We start from the raw sequence: 21,407 nt of genomic DNA on the forward strand, positions 1-21,407 counted from the left end.
AGGGTCTCTGTGCTTCACTTTGTATATATGTTACATGGCAGAGGGGTGTGGGCTGGGGTTAGGGTTTTGTTGTTGTTTGCTTGAGCTATTTTGTCCTATATGTGCTTCATTTATGTGGATTCTCTGTGTGACTTCAATCTGAAACCAAGCCTCAGGGGTTTGTTGCTGTGATGTAGCTGTGTTCATAGAAACAGGGCTCATTTTACTCTTTAGCTACCACCAACTCCTGTAAATCACCTTTACATTTTGTGATGAACTAGACTTTTTGGTCACAACTGTTCCCTGCTTTCTGATGTGTTCTTGCCTATGATTCAGTAGGTTAATGCCCCTGAGGTCATGGAGGAAAATGCCAAAAATTCCTGTCTTTCAATGACTGCATTGTGTGTTGCCTTGACTACTGCTTGTAGAGGGAAAATAGCACCATGCCTGCTAAGCTCTAAATTATTTGTATTTGGTTTTCATCCCAGGCTGCTTCTCACCCCAACAATGAGCATGAGCACCCAGCTGAGTCTGTGGTGTTTCTACTAGTATCTCAGTTGTAGTTAGTGAATTTCATTGTGTAGTAGTTATAGACATTTGTTGTTCTGAGAAAAAGTCTTATCTGTTTTCTGTTAATCTTTGGTCACACCACCCAGAAGTCAAATTGGGATTTAAAATTTTTTAACCTGGATTTCATTCCGTCAGGCCAAGTTTTTCAAACAGCACAACAGAGACAGCAGGAAAGAAACCACAGCACCTACAGAGCTATCTTTGTTCTTTAAAGCATGACTTCTTATGACTATCCCCAAACAAGCTAGGATGCAACATGCGTATTTGGTAAGGTTACAGAAAAAGGCCCCTACTACTGAAACTTCACAAGTGGATCAGCTACTCTCATGGACACAGAGACATGTGTCACCCATGCCTCAAACATAGCTAAGAGGTGCCCAAGGCCATGCAAGGTAAGAATCTGAGACCAGGTGGCAGGTAAAAGATTAATTCAAATTTCTATGTGTGCCAAGTTTGAGGAGGTCTCAGGACGTACAACTTGTCCTCTAAGACCCATTGGCTGAATCATCCGTAGGCATTTAAGATGCCACCTGCAGTGATTCCCAAATGTTACACTGTGCTTTTTTGCATCTTCCTATATCCCTAAGACCAACACTGCCATTTTATATCTGTATTTCTGGGCAAGACAGAAACTTTTCTGCATTTCCAACTCTTTCTCTCACAACAGAAAATAGCCTGCTTGTCTCACAAGTAAAACATATGTGACAAAAAAAAAAAACATAAATTCAACACATGAAAATCAGCATGTTCATTGTGTTTGTGTATGTGAAGGCTTTTTAAAAGCTGCAAGGTTGGGAGTCGGGTGGTAGCACAAGGAGTAAGGATCCTGGTTCGAGCCCCCGACTCCCCACCTGCAGGGGTGTCGCCTCACACATGGTGAAGCAGGTCTGCAGATGTCTGTCTTTCTCTCCCCCTTTCTGTCATCCTCTCCTCTCTCCATTTCTCTTTGTCCTATCCAACAACAATGAAATCAATAATTACAACAATAAAACAACAAGGGCAACAAAAGGGAATAAAATTTTTAAAAGATGCAAGGTTGTGATCTAGTAATACCACCCTTAGATATTTATCCAAAAGACATGAAAAGCTAATCTAAAGGAACGTATACACTCTAACATTTGTAGCTTCACTAGTCATAATAGTCAAATATGAAAATAACTTAAATGCCCAATGAGAGATGACTAAATGAAGGAGTTATGGGACAATTACTTCCTGGAGTACTACTTGGCAAATGAACAGACACTGTGTCCTTCTAGCTAAATGTATATTATGCTTAGTGAAGGAAGGAAGGAAATAAGAGACAGCTACCAGATGTTTTAATTCATATGTGAAATATAGAGAATTTAGATAAATTAACTTGAAATAATTAGTAACCAATGATCTCCAAGATTTTGAGAAAGCTACACAGGTTATTTTTGGACACAGAACTTTTTAGTGGACACAGAACTTTGGTACTGGGAGTAATGTGGAATTTCAACCCTATTAACTTATCATCTGGGAAACAACTATTGTGTAACTATTAAAATAATAAAAATTTTAAAGCAAATTATAAGATAAAATCTGGACAATGTAAGACTACTAGTATTTTCAATTATATGTGGAAATATATAAATGAGGAAGGCTCAGGAAGGATATAGTAGAGTCATGAGAAATGGGGTTGTGGCTGTGAGGAAAGCTGTTTCCAGCCATTCCAGGTAGAATAAAAATTTCATTGGTCTTTCTCAATACCATGAGGCATATCAACATGCCTCACAATTCTCTCTCAATTCCACTTACTTCATCCTTCCATCATACTTCGTGTTCTGTTTCCCATACTAGACTTCTGAGGTGTTCTCTTGAGTTTATCTGTTACATGCTGAAAACTTACTCATCTGAACTTTTTAGATAATTCAAATGTAAATTCTTCAATCTTGATCTCAAAGGATCTACGCAAGATGAAAACCTAGTAATGCATCAGCCTGAGAACACACATTAACATGTGCAAGACCTTGGTTCCAACCTGCCCAATTTCTTAATATTTGAGAGAGGGGAAGAGATAAAGGAAGAAAAAGGAGGGTAATGATATGGAGAAGAAAGACACCTGCAGCAATGCTTCACTGATCTCATAAAGCTTCCATTGTGTGAGGACCAAGGACTTAAACCCAGGTTCTTGTTCATGGTAACATGTATGCCCTATCAGGTAAGCCCTAACTCAATCTTCTTTAAAAGAACTCATGACAATGTGAGTGTTAAGAAATGGACCTTACTGAATGTTTATCTTTAAGAGGAGGATATTCTTCCTGCCAACATCCACTTCCAGCAGAAGTACAATAACAGAAGCTAGACATCCCAGCTTCTGCACGCCAAAAACAATTTTGGCCCATACTCCCAGTGGGGAAGAGATGACCAGAGGGCTCTGAACTCCAATTCCATTAAAACTTAGAAAGAGAGAGGAAAAAGGAAGAGCATTTGGAAGTAGTAATAGGTGTAGACGTGACTTGCAAAATAAAAGAAAACAGGACCATGGAAACAATGGAAATATATACAAATGTAGACAGTTGTAAGAATAATAGTTAACCTATATCTGCCATCTTGGGAGAACTACTGCAGCTTCTGGTAGAGAGAATGGAGATACAGAACTCTGGTGGTGAAAACAGTACAGAATTATACCCCTGTATTTTTATAATTTTGTAAACCACTAATAAAATAAAAAATATAAAGTAAAATAAATAAATTTTACCACTTTATTAAAAGAGAGAGAGAGAAAAGAGAGAGAGAGGGAGTACTATATCCCGCTTACAGATATAGTACTTGGATAAGATTCTCTTTCTCTTATGGAGGTTTAAGTAAGCTTAGAAGCCAAGACAACAACTGATTTCAGTTTTTTCTGAGTAGTTAAGCCACCCTTCATGTAATTAGTGGTTTTCTCATGGTCCAGATCACGTATCTTCTTTTTAACATCCATCCCCTTGGCTTAAGAAGACTCAATGTTAAAACATAGGGCTAGGAATTCTCTATTGTCCTAACCTCAGAAAACTTCTAAGAGTCAGCCAGTTGCCCTCTATCCCCTTAGATAGCAAATACCATATCTGCTGTAGGTCACCAGTCCAGAGAGGTGCCAAATACAGCAGAGCTGATGCAAGACCCTGGGAAAGAAAAAGCTGCAGGTGTGCTTACACTAGGAGGAGCCCTGAGTCTCCACCTACACCTCTAGGACCCCTCCCTCACCTATGGGGGTATAAAGGTTCTTAGCCCCCAGTCCTGTTACACTTCTGCCACCATGAATCCTCTCCTGATCCTCGCCTTTGTGGGAGCTGCCAGTGAGTTTCTATCATTGCTTCAGGCCAACTGACCTTTCTCCTGGAAGAGTTTCTATTCCTCTGTTCTTAACCATCTCTTCTGTTTTACCTGTACTCTAGATGATCTCCCCCTTCCTCCCATTTCTGGGCTCTCTTTAAATTTCTCATTGGATGTCTGACTCTACTCCTAATTTTATCATCCCTTTCTTTTGGGTACAGGTTGGTTGGAGACTGGGAATGAAGATGGGGTGGTTGGAGGATGAACTGTATCTGTATCTCAGGGGTAGCTTCATTGCAATTGTTTTGCTCTGTAGGTGCACCTGGGGAGCTTGAAGAAATAAATAAGAGTCTGGCTCTATTAGTATAGGGCATGGGATATGCAATAATATGTTCAGTTTCTCCAGTGGTTTCTTTAAAGATTCCCCAATGTGCAGCCAAAGCTGAGAGTCACTGTTATTAACCAACAATAGTGCACACCTTTTGTATGTCGAACAGGCATGGCGGTTTCTCTCTTTGGTCGCATTGTATAGGTTAAGCTATGGGAGAAGCAAGTACAGTCAGAAATATACAATCAGAAGATTGTCAAATCAGCCTAGGCTGACAACATGAACTCAAATAGAAAGAGAAAGTCAATAGTAAATAAGAGAGTAGCATTCAGAGAAAAACTGCCCTTCAAATTTCACAAAGAGCATCTGTGAGGTCCTTCTGTTGATTACCCCTTAGTGAGGAGGGGCATAGCCCTGCAGGTGCCTCACTATGTGATCTGTAGACCCTCAGAAGACTTAGAACAACCCCATCTGTGGTTTCTGCTAGAAGTCTAGTGCTCTCTGGCTGATGCATCTGCCATCACCATGCTTGCTAATTCCAATGATTCAGTTCCAGGACTGAGAATTTTTCTATGTCGCATTGAATGTTCTTCTTCTTCTCTCCATTCAAGTCGCTTTCCCCAGTGATGATGATGATAAGATCGTCGGAGGCTACACCTGCCAGGAGAACTCTGTTCCTTACCAGGTGTCCCTGAACTCTGGCTACCACTTCTGTGGAGGCTCCCTCATCAATGACCAGTGGGTGGTGTCCGCAGCCCACTGCTACAAATCGTAAGTGCTGGACCCTGATCATCAAATCTACTCTCTGCCCAGGAACCTCAGGAGAGCTTAGTTAGTTGCAAGAATCGTTAAGTTGGAGTTGAAGGACAGTGTGATGAGAACAATGAGAACAGAAGCAGTTGTCAAGTCTGCTTATATGAAGAGGCTAGGATGGCAAAGACATTTATTGCTGGGAATCAATGCCTACACTATGAATCCATGGCTCCTGGTAGCCATGTTACCATTTTATTGGCTAGAACAAAGAGAAATTGAGAGAAGAGGATGAAATAGAGAGGGAGAAATACAGACACTTACAGACCTGCTTTGGCACATGTGAAGTGCCCCCCCTGCAGGTGGGGAGCTGAAGGCTTGAATCTGGATCCTTGTGTAGGTCCTTGTGCTTAGTACTATGTGTGATTAACCAGATGTACCACTGCCTGGCCCCTAGAAGGGAACTTTCAAGGCTCACACTCACCCTATTACCCTAACCCACTGATGTGCATGGGCCATTAGTGAACCCAGGAGCTGGAAACATGGGACCACAGAGACCATGACTCCTCCTGCTTCCTTCCCCACAGCCGCATCCAGGTGAGGCTGGGAGAGCACAACATCGAGGTCCTGGAGGGCAACGAGCAGTTCATCAACTCTGACAAGGTCATCCGCCACCCCGGCTACAACAGTTGGACCCTGGACAACGACATCATGCTGATCAAGCTGTCCACCCCTGCCGTCCTCAGCTCCCGGGTGTCTGCCATCTCTCTGCCCTCCTCCTGTGCTCCTGCTGGCACCCAGTGCCTCATCTCTGGCTGGGGCAACACCCTGAGCTCTGGCAGTGAGTGGGGAAGCTTACTTGCTAGCCTCCATCATCCCCTCTGTCACGAGAATTACACGAGTTCCGGAGCTTGAACCCTCCTTTCCTTCTGTCTGTAAATACTGTCCAGAGCCTGCTCAGTGCAAGGGTTTTTGCAGGGCCCACAGAGAGGGAGCCTGATGGCATGACCTTTACAATAGGCAGGAGCAATGCAGAGCACTTGCTGGGGTCACTCCTGGTGAGAAACTGAGTCACAAGCAGCATGAGAAGTGCCCTCCATTGGCCCTTGCTGGGGCTTGCTGCTCAGGGTGTTACCAGGGCTGCTGCCAGTCCTGCTTCTGGGTTCCTGTTCCCCTTCCTGGGCTCAGCCACCTCTCTGTGTGTTCTCTCTGCCCCTCACAGCCAACTACCCTGACCTGCTGCAGTGCCTGAATGCTCCCCTGCTGAGCCAGGCCCAGTGTGAGGCCTCCTACCCTGGGCAGATCACTGACAACATGGTGTGTGCTGGCTTCCTGGAGGGAGGCAAGGACTCCTGCCAGGTAAGGAACTGCATCCCTCCTCATGCTGAGACTGTCCACACACTGCTTGGCCTGGCCTGGGAACCCAGAGCACAGCTCCAAGGCCAGGGCAGAGGGGAGCTGGCCTTGCTCCTAACAGAGTTCCTGGAGAAGTGAGCAAGTGCAGTCAGTGTGACCTGGCCCCTCCTCTCTTGTGGACATCAGGGTACCTTGGGGTGGAGGGGTTATCAGAGCCAGCAGGAGGAATGACTTTAAAGCACTAACTGTGAGTGACACTTCCCCTCCTGTCTCTCCCTCATGATCATGCTGGTCCTGCCTTGCTCCTTCCCAGGGTGACTCTGGTGGTCCTGTGGTCTGCAATGGAGAGTTGCAGGGAGTTGTCTCTTGGGGCTACGGCTGTGCCCAGAGGAACAAGCCTGGAGTCTACACCAGGGTGTGCAACTTCGTGAACTGGATTCAGCAGACCATAGCTGCCAACTAAAGCCCCAGTCCCTGCCCATCAGGATGCTAATAAAGTGACAGTGCCTCCTTCACTTGCCTGTGTCTGTGTCCTTTCCCTCTGACTCCTCCCTCTGGACACATCCTCCCACAGGGCAGACAGTGCTCTCCCTTTAGAGACTGGTAAAGAAATACTGAGAAAAATGCTGCTGAAAGACTCCCTAAGTCTTGACAGCTGCAGTTCTGATGGAATGCACCTTTTTCCATGGGCAAAGGCTGGGCTTCAAGCTTCCCATCCCCACCCTCAGGGTAGAAACGTCGTCAGTGGTGAAACAGAGCTGTACCTATCTCTATTTTTCTCTCTTATTTCCCTTCCCCTCTCAATTTCTCTCTGTACACTATCAAAGAAAATAAAGAAATGTAATATTATTTTAAGAAAAATGTATCCTTTGGGGTCGGTATTAATAGATAAGCTACCACTCCTACTACCTCCTGCCCCTTGATTCCATTTTTAAAAAGTATTGGTAGCGTCTGTAGTCCTTGGTTCTACATATATGGATAAGTCTGTAGACTTTTTTTTTTGTCACCATGCTTTTTACCTGGGTCTCAGTGTTAACACTAGGAATCCACCTCTCCCAGCAGCCATTTTTCCCTTCTATTTTTATTGATGGGTTGAGAAGGGAGAGGGAAGATAGAGATGTAGAGAGAGAGAGAGAGGCACCTGGAGACCTGCTTCAGTGGTGGAGGCAACGTCAGGGCTGCTGTGAAAGTCTGAGCAAGCCAGGACTGAACTGAAACTATTCATCCTTTGTGTGTAATGGTGGAGGTGAAGTCATGTCTGTTGCCAGACAAAGTCCAAACAGGCTGGAACCTATTGCAGAGTGGAAAGTTACAGACTAAACCGAAGCTATTTGTTTTTAATTACATTGATAATTTGAGGACTTATTGGCTATATTGAAAATGCACTAATATACCTGGGGACAATAGAAAGAGTTCCCTAGGGGAAAGTACATAGTGACAGAAATTATGGCAGTGAATGTGACAAGACCAAAAATGGCCTAGGAGCAGAAGTTGCTGTACCCATTGAAAGGATTTCAGAAAAAGAGCTACTTGTCACCACTACAGCTTCTCATTTATCTGGACTTAGACCAATAGCCAGAATTACAGGTGGCTTATAGTATGAGCGACAGACTGTGGTTTTCACCTGTCGGTGAAGTAGTAATAAGAAGGCCCTATTACCCTCATCCACAGACCCCTGCTTCCCTTACAGGTATCTATGATCTACAGAGAGAGGATGTGTAGTTAAATAGCTAATATAAGGGTTTATGGGTAGAAGTTAGTAAACTTTCATGTAGGTAAAAGTTAGTGAACTCTCATATATGCTAAGGTTAGCAAGAAGACAGTCCCCATGGTATGTGCTTCCTTTTCAGCAGAAATGCTCAAGGAGAACATGCCTATAACAATAATAATGTCTAGAGTTATTTTTAATGTTAATACAAATAGTCTTACATGATGTTAACTATATCCTTGATATTAATAAAAAACAATTACATGGGATGCCATCTGTATCCAGGCAAAAAGTACTTAAATAAACCTCTGCAGACAGAGGCAGATATGCCTTTCCCCTGAAGCTGAAGCAGCTGATGCATCACTCATTTCATTTCTCTTTGCTGACTCCCCTTCCCTTCAGAGGACCTTGAATAACTGTCACTGGGGCCAGCCCCCTGCACTTCAACACTTGGGATGCATCCCCCCTACAGGTGGGGAGCACAGCAGTTTGGAATCGGAGCCCTTGTACATGGCAATATGTATGCTTGACTGGGTGCACCACCACCTGGACCCCTCTAAATCATGCTTCTTAAGAAATGTATTTTCACTTCTGTCCTTGTATCCTAGAGCATGGTGTGTGTAAACATAAGTTTAAATCCATTGTTAAGACAAAGTATTGAAAGCCAGAGGATTTTACATGAAATTTCTTTCTTTTTTAAATTGATTTAATAATGATCAACAAGACCATATGATAAGAGAGACACAATCCCACCACCAGAGTTCTGTATATAATCCACTCCATTGAAGGCTTTCCTATCCTTTATCCCTCTGGGAGTATGGACCCAGGATCATTATAGCGTGCAGAAGATCTGGCTATGGTAATTGCTTCTCCAGTGAACATGGGTATTGCCTGGTTGATACATACTCCCAGACCATTTCTATCATTCCCTAGTGGGGTGAGGATCTGGAGAGATGGGGTTCCAAGGTTCATCGGTGAGGTCCTCTACCCAGAGAAGTCAGGTTGGCATCTGCAACTTTGTGGCTGAAAAATCTTTTAAATATAAAGCAGAACAAATTATTCAATAATCAGGAATCTAAAGGCAAGAATATAGAAGATGAGATTTGGGGTCTCCATTTTGGAAAAAGCCAGTAGGTATATTTTAGGTATAAACCAAGGGTCCCATGCCTTTAATAATTTTGGCCTGAGCCCAATGGCCTACAGGTGGGGCAAAGATATTGTTTGGGGAGATGGTGTCAGAGTTGGAAATAGGACGAGAAAGCCGGATCAGGGCAGAGAGTAGCTCACAAATATGGGGGAAGTATGTAAATATTGTTAACATTAGATCCAATAGATTTGGTCTAAGGCCTATGGTCAGCACAGGAGCCTATGTAACCTCATGGCTGGCAGCAAAGGACATAGAGTAGAGACGGATTGTGGGTACAATGGTATAAGCATCTGGTGGAAATTTCATCTCTCTCTCTCATTTTTTTTTCTGGTTTTTGTCTTTTGCCTCTTGCCTCTTCTTCACTCCTTCCTGCCTTCCTGCTGGCACTCCCGTGAGGTGAAGTCCAGCATTGAAGGTAAACTGACCGGTTCTCCCTCACTCATTCAAGAGACGATGCGAAATAGAGACAAGAGGCACTGGGGAGAATTGAGGCATTCTCATTTAATGGCAGACAGACTTAGGTTTAAATAGGAATTCAGACAAAGAACATATTTCAAACATGTCAGAAATTACAGGTTTCTTAAAGGTCAGTTTGCCCCTACGGTAGGGGGCTGGTATGACAGGAATTGGTAAAATACATAAAGGTCAAGACAATTATTCTCCATGATGCAAGCAGCTTAATTATCCAAAGGTATTTATGAGAAACATAGGGGTTAAACCAGCAGGGTGACATAGAGAGAAGATAGACAAGCTTGATAGGTATCAGAAGGCTATAAGGAAATGTTTGGAGTTTCACTGACTGAAGTCAAGGAGGTGTTTGATGGAGTATGCTTTCTCTAGAGATCAAAAGTAAGGTGATTGTGTGAACTCTGGGTGACGATGTGAACTTTAAATGAACCTTAAAGCAGGCAGCCATGTGGCCTGCAGTTAGTGGGGAGAGGCAGTGAGGTTTCTGTGGGCTTGAGAGTCCGAAAGGGAAGAACTAAATCTGAGAGACTGTTTTTCCCCTTTGCTCATCTCGGTTGAGAGAGACTGACAAGGGGGTATCTTCTCAGACCTTCATCCAAGGATGGGGGAGTTTTCCCTAAGCTCTATCAAGTTTACACATAGCCTCACACCTTCCTTTTTCTTATTCATCTCTATCTTCTTCTGGAACTTGTACTGGTGAACAAAGTTTAACAGCTAATGGCTCCTGACACTTGTCTAGCTAACATTTTCTTTCCTATTTTTCCATTGTAGTTTTTAATGTACCTAGTAAAACTGGTGCTTTATTACATAATTCCCTGATAGTTCTTACTTTTTTTTTTCAACAAAACCTATGAAAATGGGCTGACTAGAAAGTACCACTGTTGGGAGTCAGGCAATGGTGCAGCAGGTTAAGTGCTCATAGCGGAGAAAGTACCACTGTTTTGCCACATGCAGAGTCCAGGATCAAGCTTGGTTTCCACCATCTTGGAGGATGCTTCAGTGCTAGGGCATCTTTCCTCTCTATGTCTCTCTGAAAATTCAGACTGACAAAGTCAACTTGGGTTGGGGAAATTCCAATGATAACAATAATAACATATTCAAAAATACAGTTAGATTTTTGTTGTTTTATTTTTCACTTTAATATTAGTTTCCTCATGTCAGTTTAAGACAATTGATGATAGATGCTTACTAGAAAATCCCTGCCTGTGAACTATCAGGCTCAGGTAAAAACTACTAAGTCATGGGCCCCTTGGAACATAACTAAAGTAGACTTTTTAGTTTCTTCCCACATGAAGAGCACTAACCTCATCTGCTCTATTACTTCATTTGGGTTCCTATTTATTAAACAATTTTTCCTGCTTTATGCCTTACTGTCTTTCAGCCACCAAGTTTTAGTCACTACTATGATTCCAATCTGAATTCACTGGGCATATGATCCCACCAATGTGTCCTGAAGTCTCACCCATCCAGAGCCCTACCCCACTAGGGAAAGATAGAAACAGGCTGAGTGTATGAATCCACCTGTCAACACTCATGTTCAGCAGAGAAGCAATTAGAGAAGGCAGACCTTCCACCCTCCACACCCCATAAAGAATCTTGATCCATACTCCCAGAGGGATAAAGAATAGGGAGTTTCTAACAGAGGATATGAGACACATAACTCTGGTGGTGGGAACTGTATGGAATTGTATCCTTGTTATCTTACAATCTTGTTAGTCATTATTAATTATTAATATTAAAAAATCCAAAGTCTGAAAAGCCTACAGAGGTTCATACAGAAGTGTTTATAAAATTTCTACTACAAAGAATTTCTATTTACAGTTATGTAATATCTTCAGAATGTAATGAAAGCTCAGAGATATATTAAAAATTAATATTTGGCAAGATCAGAAGAGAAAACTGCAACGGACCACTAAAGCGGAAGAGCAGCAGGAAGGATCAGGGTACTCCAAAGGCGACCACCAGGTGGGTCAGGAGTCGGTGCAGGGGAGAACAGAATACACCTCACTCTGTTAGAGGGTGAATCTGAACTCAAGTTTTATTTATCAAGTGAGAGTTTATATATCCTTCAGTCTTACATAAACAATATCTGAATACAGAAAGTAAAGCTCATTTCTTGATTAGATGGCCTTGCAGTTTTACACAGTAATGTCATACTTTATGGGGTGATGCATTTCTGAGTAATAGGCTTAGAAGATAGTATTTTACGTAGAGTTTTAACATACTTCATAAGAAGAGGTGAGTAAATATTATTAAGAATTTTTTCCTAAAACTTTATGTATTTGGTGACCCATAACTTTGTCCACCTCATTTCTTGTTCATCTCTATCTAATCTGGGAACAGGAGCTGTTTGTCCCCGATTACATAGCATCATTACCATGTACATAATGAAAACAATAATCAGAGTTTCCAATTTAGATTTGCTCAGGATGCCAAGACCCACTCCCAGAATTCTTCTTCCTTGAAGAGAGTTTTCCTGGGTGCTGACCCTGTCAGACCCATCATTCTGGAGTTGAGTGGGGCATGGCATTTCCTCCGTTTTTATTTAATTTATTTGATAATAATTTAATGAGATGATTTTTTTGTCTGGACTTGTTTGAGGGATCTCAACAGGAATCTGAGGACGACTGGTGAACAAAGAACAAAAATTAGTACTAGAGTAACAGTTCCAATCATGATAAGTTAATGGATCCAACTTATAGAATTAAGTGAAATGATTTTATCTTAACCCATCTAAAGAAATCTGCTGCAAAGCATGTAGACTCCTCCCTGGCCAACTCCTGCACATATGAAAGTTTACCAACCCCCAGCCAACAGAAGTTTACTTACTCTTACCCACACAATCACTTACTTTTAACCACACAAGTTCACTTACTTTTACCCACACATCTTCTAAATCTGACTGCTTTTCTTTGTTTAACCCATCTAAAGAAATCCTCTGCTGCAAAGCATGGGGACTCCTCCCTGGCCAACTCCTGCATATATGAAAGTTTACCAACCCCCAGCCAATGAGTTCACTTACTCTTACCCACACAATCACTTACTCTTATCCACACAAGTTCACTTACTTTTACCCACACATCTTATTTACATCAAACCTCATTTATCAGAGCCTCTTTCTAATTTCACTTTAGTTTTCTTTTTACTTTCACCTTACTGTAACATTCTTTTAGTTTTATCTCTCTTAAAAACTTAACACAAAGAGGAAAGGGAATAACAGAAAATTTACTCTAAGCATCATTAAGTCTTATGTATCTCAACATCATCAATTTTAAAATCTAAAAAATCTTTTTGTTACTATTTAAATTAGAGGGAGTTGTTGAAGTCTTTTGCTGGATCAGCTGTTGTATCTGTCAAGTGTGCTGCTTTGTGGCAGGCGTAGAGGTCTCCTCAGGTCCTTTGAAGTTCCAAACACCCAGTAACGTTAGTGGCATTGTTGGTATGAAGGCAAATGAGCACATCAGAGCTAATCTCTTCAAAATCAAAATGAGTGTTCTGTTCTCATCTTATGTGTTTAGCAGAATGTCATCTTTTCTATGCCGGTCACCATCTCTCTCAGGTTCCTCCGTTCTCAGGCATTCTGTCTCCTTTTCTTCCACTTGCTGAATGCACCTTTCTGGTAGCCAGCGGGCTTCATTATCTGAACAGGAGAAAACACAGACATGCCCTCGTCCCCATATGAGGACGGGATCTGGTCCCTTCTAGGACCCTGTCAGGGGGTCTTTCCATTTAACCAGTGCATATCCACTCTTAGTTATGGTTTTCCAGAACCTGTCACTGGCAGATTTTCTTTGTGCATCCAAATTTAAAATATTAATGGTAAAGAGTACTCTATTAAGGATATTATGTGGAGTCTGTGGTCCTGTCTCCCCCTTTTTGTTTTTCAAAAGCACACGAATTGTCTATCAGCAAACCTTTCTATTTAACCAGGGGTTTGTTAATGGTGCTTTTTTGGCCCCAGTGATGAGAAACTGAAGCAAAGGCTGGAAAGGAATTTTCTCCCCTCCATCCTCTTTTTTGCCACTTTCTCTCTCTCTCTCTCTGTCTCTCTCTCTCTCTCTCTCTCACCCTCATGGGGGTGTGATGGAGAAGGCAGTGGCAGCAGCCAAGGCTATGGAGGATGTGGGCCTGACTCTTTAAAAGAACTAATTAAAGTTTGACAAGTAGAATCTATTCTCTCAAAAGCAAATTATTTGATAATAATTTTTGTAGTCTTTCTAAATAGGGGAGTTATCTCAGTAACAACTATATCAGAAGTAACAAGTCACTGTGAAAGCAAAAGTAACTCATGAGTAAGATCTAAAGAATCTCTTAAGTTTCAAAGTGAAAAGGTTTTAACCAGAACATTTTTTTGGTCCATTTAGACATAAAACTCTCTTAAAAACTTAACTCAATTTTACTTGATTAGAACTTCTGTTTTTATACAGTTTCACAGTTACATAAACATTGGTACAAAATGAAAGCAAAAAATAAGCATCGGGGTTTGAGGTTTTGCCTAGAATCATAGTTCCTGCTCTGTACTGTACATGCAGCACTATTTTGTTTTTCTCTGGACATTTGTATAATCAGCTGGCCTATCAGTGACTTTATTGTTTGTCCTGCAAATTCTTTTGGCTAGGATTTTTGGAGCATGAGTCTTATGAGTGCATGCCTAGTAACAGCTGATGGATCATGACCATATTGTGGATGATTCCTCATTCAAATTCTATAAATAGTTGATATTAATCATGAGAAATGTCACCTATTTTGTAAGCAGGGCCGTGGTCAGTCATGACCGTGGGAGCTATAATTTTTGGGTTTATAGGTTTATTATGTTTGTGTGGGGGGTGCCATCTTCTAGTCTTAGGGGATTTATCATGCATAGGGGCTGCTTCTGAAAAGTTACAATCATCAGCCCTTTGCGGCGTCATAGCACATTCCCAGGGATGCAGCTTCCTTGAAGTCTGTCATCCTCATGGCCGTGGCAGCTGACCTTGTCAAGCTCCACAGGGCGTTAAGGCACGGGGCGCCACATCTCCCTCTTTTTTATTTAATGTGTTTTATTCCATGGGAGAGATTGGTTATAAGGTAAAGGAGTCACACACAGAGCTTTGTAGTTGGAGTGGCATCGAGTCAGAATCTGATATTTAATATTTTGCAGTTCTTGACCCAGTGTTAAGACCACATCTTCTAAAGCACTCAGTTTTCTATCTAGTTTTCTATCTATAGTGTGCTGTACTGCTAGGCTATAAGAAATATTTTGAGATAATTGATTAACATAGTGAGCAGTATTTACCTGATTTACCAAAGCCAATGAGGAAACTGTAACAGAAGTGACCAGAGCAATTAGTGCTGTGACGCCTAGTATCAGAGCAGCAATGAATCTCTTTGGCCTGGTCAATTCTTCTAATTCTCATAAGGTTTGTAAGGCAGGATTGTCATAAATTTTCTGTGCAAATTCTAGAGAAAATTAAGTCTGTTTCTTTTGCAATTTTAATCAGAGGGTGGCTAGGATAATGATATCCCAGAGATGCTATAAATCCTGAAAGAGAGATCACCCAGTCATCTTCCAATTGATATAATGTATCTACTTGAGCTTTGTCATATGGGACTATTATTTCTTGAGGATCTGTCCCAAATAACTCCCTACTTCTTTTCCTACCTTTTTCCAGTCTTCAAGACACAAGGTCCCCTCTTTGGGGAACCAGGGGCTACTCTTCTTAATAAAGGCTAGGAACTGTCTTAATTGCTTATGGGGTACCTTGATTCCTCTGCCCATCAGCATCTACTGCAGTACAGAGAGGAAGAGCTCCTCATTCTTTGAGCACTCCTGATCCATTCTAATTCTTCTCTTAGCTTCCCACTTCCTATGAAACTGCTCTTTCTTTTCCCCTAAGCAGCGGGACTGCAGCTCCCTTAACCGGCAGGGTCCTTATCCTGACCAAGAAAATACAATTCTGACAGTCGTCTTACCTGGTAGGTCTTCCTTCATGTCCCTGTTCTGGGCGCCACCTTCGACGGACCTCTACAGTGGAAGAGCAGCAGGAAGGATCAGGGAACTCTGAAGGCGACCACCTGGATGGGTCAGGAGTCAGCACAGGGGAGAACAGAATACACCTCACTCTGTTGGATGGTGAATCTGAACTCAAGTTTTATTTAGCAAGTAAAAGTTTATATATCCTTCAGTCTTACATAAACAATATCTGGAACAAAGCTCATTTCTTGATTAGATAGCCTTGCAGTTTTACACAGTAATGTTGTACTTCATGGGGTGATGCATTTCTGAGTAACAGGCTTAGCAGACAGTATCTTAGGTAGAGTTTTAACATATTTCATAAGAGGAGGTGAGTAAGTATTATGAAAATTTTTTCCTAAAACTTTATGTATTTGATGACCCATAACTTTGTCTACCTCATTTCCTGTTTATCTGTATCTAATCTGGGAACAGGGCTGTTTGTCCCTGATTACACGGCATCATTATCATGTACATAATGCAAACAATAATCAGAGTTTACAATTTAGATTTGCTTAGGTTGCCAAGACCCACTCCCAGAAATCTTCTTCGTTGAAGAGAGTTTTCTAGGGTGCTGACCCTGTCAGACCTATCATTCTGGATATGAGTGGGGAGTGGCAGATGATGGAGATGGCGGGGAGGCAAAAGGTGCAGAAGAGAGAGAGAAGGAGATGATTGAGATGGCAGGGAGGCAGAAGATGGAGAAGACAGAGAAGGAGATGATGGAGATGGCAGGGAGGTAGAAGATGCAGAAGGGAGAGAAGGAGATGATGGAGATTGCTGGGAGGCTGAAGATGCAGTTTTCCCTCTTCTGCATCGTCTGCATCCCCATCATCTCCATCATCTCCTTCTCCCTCTTCTGCATCTTCTGCCTTCCTGCCATCTCCATCTCCATCATCTCCTTCTCCCTCTTCTGCATCTTCTGCATCCCTGCCATCTCCATAATCTCCTTCTCCCTCTTCTGCATCTTCTCACTCCCCAACATATCCATCATCTCCTTCTCCCTCTTCTGCATCTTCTCACTCCCCAACATATCCATCATCTCCTTCTCCCTCTTCTGCATCTTCTCACTCCCCACCATCTCCATCATTTCCTTCTCCCTCTTTTGCATCTTCTGCCTCCATGCCATCTACATCATCTTCTTCTCCCTCTTCTGCATATTCTCACTCGCCGCCATCTCCATCATATCCTTCTCTTTCTTCTGCATAATCTGCCTCCCCACCATCTCCATCATTTCCTTCACCCTCTTCTGCATCTTCTGCCTCCCCGCCATCAGCATCATCTCCTTCTCACTCCTCTGTGTCTTCTGCCTCTTTGCCATCGGCATCATCTCTTCACCCTCTTCTGCCCTGACATAGGCATCACCTCCTTCTCCCTCTTCTGCATCTTCTGCCTCACTGCTATCAACATCATCCCATGACCATCAACATCTCCGTTTTGAAGATAGATAGTTGGCTTCTTACAGTTATACACCAAAGCACATATTACTCCACTAGTTTTTAGCCTAACCTCTTATGTGCAGGTGGACCCACATTATTGTCAGGGGAGATGGTGTCATGGCTGGAAAAAGAACCTGAAAGCTGGACCAGGGAAGAGTTTACCTCCCAAATATGGGGAAGTTGTATAGATATTGTTGACTGTAGACACCATTGATGTGTCCTGGTGCCCAGATTCACCTTAGGAGCCTATGTGACCATCATCCCTGTAAGTCTGAGCTCACATTCTGTGGTCATCAGTAGGAATGTTCCAAGCTGCCCCAATATCAGGACCCATCTTCCTCAGGTATAGTCTAGAGTATGTTGTACAGCCTCTCTTCAGAGGATGGAACATTCTCTACCATTGTTGATCCTCGTTGAGGGCAAGATCCTATGTGGGCTCACAAAGGGGTCTATTGTGTGGTTCCTGATGGAGATGGCCAGTGACAGATCCCGTGAGATAGGGCATATGAACACATGTTCATAAATTAGGGCAAAACATATACCTAAAGTAAAATTTCACAATAGTCTGCAGTGAGTCAATAAATGAAGCAAGCAAGTAGAAAGACCTAAAAAGACACCATAAAGTTCCTAATGAAAGTTTCTCTTTAGACCTTGATACCCTCCTCACCTACTTCCTATTCCACTTCCCTCAGTCACTCCAAAGCTAAGCTTATCAAAGCAAGAACTGCAAAAGCTGAATAAGGCCAGAGACTGGCCTACTTTAATGATGACTCTTTAGTCACTATCGGACCACCCCATCAGCTGGGGCCCTAACTCTGGAGTCGTGAGATTCCCACAGACTTGATGGGCCTAGACTTCAAATAAATAATTTTTTAAATGAACAGTTTAAAAAATATTAAAAGAGAGAATGTGGATGGATGGGAAAGAGGGAACTTCTATGGTGTGAGATATGTGGGTCTACAGTGTCACAGAGGAAGCAAGAACCATCAGCTTTCTGCCTCTGCTCTGCACCCAGGGACATACTCAGGGCCCTGACACTTGCAGAAATGTGAACCTCAATATCAACCTCTAGGCCTTCCCTTCTATCTCCCACTCCACCCAATTTCATTGTCTCTATGCAATAATAAATAATTTTTTTAAAAAGTTAAAAAAATAGAGTTAGACAAGGGTAGACAGATAGCATAATGGCTATATAAACTGACTCTCATGCTTGAGGTTACAAAGTCCCAGGTTCAATGCCCAGCACCACCATAAGGCAGAGCTGAGTAATGCTGTTATATATATATATATACGCAGTTCTCCCTCTTCTGCATCTTCTGCCTTCCTGCCATCTCCATCATCTCCTTCTTCCTCTTCTGCATCTTCTCACTCCCCGCCATCTCCTTCATCTCCTTCTCCCTCTTCTGCATCTTCTGCATCCCTGCCATCTCCATCATCTCCTTCTCCCTCTTGTGCATCTTCTGTCTCCATGCCATCTACATCATCCTCTTCTCTCTCTTCTGCATCTCTCACTCACTGCCATCTCCATCATATCTTTCTCTCTCTTCTGCATATTCTGCTTCCCCACCACCTCCATCATTTCATTGCCCTCTTTTGTGTCTTCTGCCTCCCCGCCATCAGCATCATCCACTTCTCCCTCTTCTGCATCTTCTCACTTGCCACCATCTTCATCATATCCTTCTCTCTCTTCTGCATAGTCTGCCTCCCCACCATCTCCATCATTTCCTTCGCCCTCTTCTGCATCTTCTGCCTCTCCGCCATCAGCATCATCTCCTTCTCACTCCTCTGTGTCTTCTGCCTCCTCGCCATCAGCAACATCTCCTTCACCCTCTTTTGCCCAGACATAGGCATCACCTCCTTCTCCCTCTTCTGCATCTTCTGCCTCACTGCTATCAACATCATCCCATGACCATCAACATCTCCGTTTTGAAGATAGATAGTTGGCTTATTATAGTTACACTCCAAAGGACATATTACTCCACTAGTTTTTAGCCTAACCTCTTATGTGCAGGTGGACCCACGTTATTGTCAGGGGAGATGGTGTCATGGCTGGAAAAAGAACCTGAAAGCTGGATCAGGGAAGAGTTTACCTCCCAAATATGGGGAAGTTGTATAGATATTGTTGACTGTAGACACCATTGATGTGTCCTGGTGCCCAGATTCACCTTAGGAGCCTATGTGACCATCATCCCTGTAGGTCTGAGCTCACATTCTGTGGTCATCAGTAGGAATGTTCCAAGCTGCCTCAATATCAGGAGCCATCTTCCTCAGGTGTAGCCTAGAGTATGTTCTCCAGCCTCCCTTCAAGGATGATACATTCTCTACCATTGTTGATCCTCATTGAAGGCAAGGTCCTATGTGGGCTCACAAAGGGGTCTATTGTGTGGTTCCTGATGGAGATGTCCAGTGACAGGTCTTGTGAGATAGGGCATATGAACATGTGTCCATATATTAGGGCAAAACATATACCTAAAGTCAAATTGCACAATAGTCTGCATTGAAATGAAGCAAACAATTAGAAAGACCTAAAAAGACACCATAAAGTTCCTAATGAAAGTTTCTCTTTAGACCTAGATACCCTCCTCACCTACTTCCTATTAAACTTCCCTCAGTCACTCAAATGCTAAATAAGTCCATGGAGGTTAGGTAGTATAGGATTTTCACTCTTACTTGTACTGCAGATAAAGTCAACCACAACATGAACTAGATAAACCTGCAGTCAGCCTTTCCACAGCCAATTAAAAGTTAATGGTGTGAAGAGGTCAGGTGGTTGGGTGAAGACGTCTAGAGCTGATCATTTAATGGCCAACTCAATATCAATAACTTCTGTGCCCAGATGTTTCCAATCAAGTACTGATTCCTTGAGAGACTTGTTGAGTGAAAGAGAGAGGAAGAACCAGACATCACTCTGGTACCCAGGCTTCAGAGATTGAACTCAGGACCTCATGCCTGAGACTCCGTCCTGGACTAGGAGACATGTAGATTTTTCAACCACGCACACTGGAAAACTGCTACAAAATCAAGCATCCACATATGTATGGGAAAGTCAGGGTGATTATGGAAAATATTTTTACATGTGAGCCTAGGATTCCCAGCTGTATGCCATCCCAAGACCAGCAGGCAGAGCTCAGCATTATTCTGGATCACCAGCCAACTTACCCACCAAAGAAACAAACTCGCTTATGGAACAACCAAGTGCAGTAGGTATAGACATAGCAGACTGCTGGCCTCCAAGTAAGATGTGCAGATTAATTAAATTAATTCCTTAAAACCAAACCAAAACAACAACTGTGTAATTCGACTGTGAAGTCAATAAATAAAGCTTTTGTTTCTTTCAACGGGTTGTTTTAAAAATTGTTTTTATAAAATAGAAACACTGACAAAAACTATAGGATAAGAGGGCTACAACTCCACACAATTCCCACCACCAGAATCTGGTATCTGATACCCTCCCCTGATAGTTTTCCTATTCTTGATCCCTTAAGGAATATGGACCCATGGTCATTATAGGGTGCAGAAGGCCGAAGGTCTGGCTTCTGTCATTTCTTCCCTGCTGAACACTGGCATTGGCAGTTCAATCCATACTCCCAACCTGCCTCTCTCTTTCCATAATGGGGTAGGGATCTGGGGAAACAAAGCTCCAGGACACATTGGTGGGGTTGCCTGTCCAGGGAAGTCCAGTTGGCCTCATGGGAGCATCTGGAACCTGTTGGCTGAAAGAAGAGTTAACATATAAAGCCAAACAAACTGTTGACTAGTCATGAGCCTATAGGCTGGAATATTGCAGATGTCGATTTGGGGGGGGGGGGTCTTTGTTCGGTAAATAGCTAGTAGGCCTATTTCAGTTATATTCTGAAGAGCTCATGACTATACTAGTTTTCTTTTTCATCTTAATTTCTTTCTTTCTCTCTCTCTCTTTCTTGCTTTCTTGTTTTCTTTTTTTCCTTACTGACCCTGACATCTGATAAACAGGTAGATACAGTTTATTGTCTATGGTGATGATGTCATGGCTGGAAAAAGGGCTAAGAAGCTAGACCAGGGAAGAGAGTAGCTCACCAATATGGAAATGGTGTATAAATATTGTTGACTATAGACCCTATCGATTTGATCTGGGGCCCATATTCAGCTTAGGAGCCTATGTGACCTCTGCATCCCTGGAGGTTTTCAACTGGTTTTTAAATGAGTTCCAATTATATGGACTGGGAAATTCTAGTCTTCCCGGTCATGATTTTAGTAGAAAATGATACGCATAGGCCTCTGAAGGAAATCTGCACCCATTTCATACTCCAGTGAAATTCAGAAAAAGAAAAACTAGTACAATAAACCAAATCAAAACAACAACTGTGAAATGGCATAAAATTATGCAAAATATATTCGTGCCTGAGGTTCTGAGG

The 21,407-nt window shown here is 42.5% G+C and overlaps 1 protein-coding gene and 1 gene segment (V, D, J or C); both read left to right on the forward strand.

The window, feature by feature from the left end:
- The window catches only part of LOC103112879 (T cell receptor beta constant 2-like), a 119,082-nt gene that overhangs the window by 35,645 nt on the left and 62,030 nt on the right, over positions 1-21,407 (forward strand).
- On the forward strand, positions 3,809-6,777 carry LOC103112822 (anionic trypsin). Its single transcript, XM_007522304.3, has 5 exons — positions 3,809-3,848; positions 4,765-4,924; positions 5,491-5,744; positions 6,126-6,262; positions 6,573-6,777. The coding sequence occupies exons 1-5, from the start codon at positions 3,809-3,811 to the stop codon at positions 6,720-6,722; spliced, it is 741 nt and encodes a 246-aa protein (XP_007522366.1). The 3' UTR covers positions 6,723-6,777.

Source organism: Erinaceus europaeus, chromosome 8 (assembly GCF_950295315.1).
Source record: "Erinaceus europaeus chromosome 8, mEriEur2.1, whole genome shotgun sequence".
NCBI classification, from domain to species: Eukaryota; Metazoa; Chordata; class Mammalia; order Eulipotyphla; family Erinaceidae; genus Erinaceus; species Erinaceus europaeus.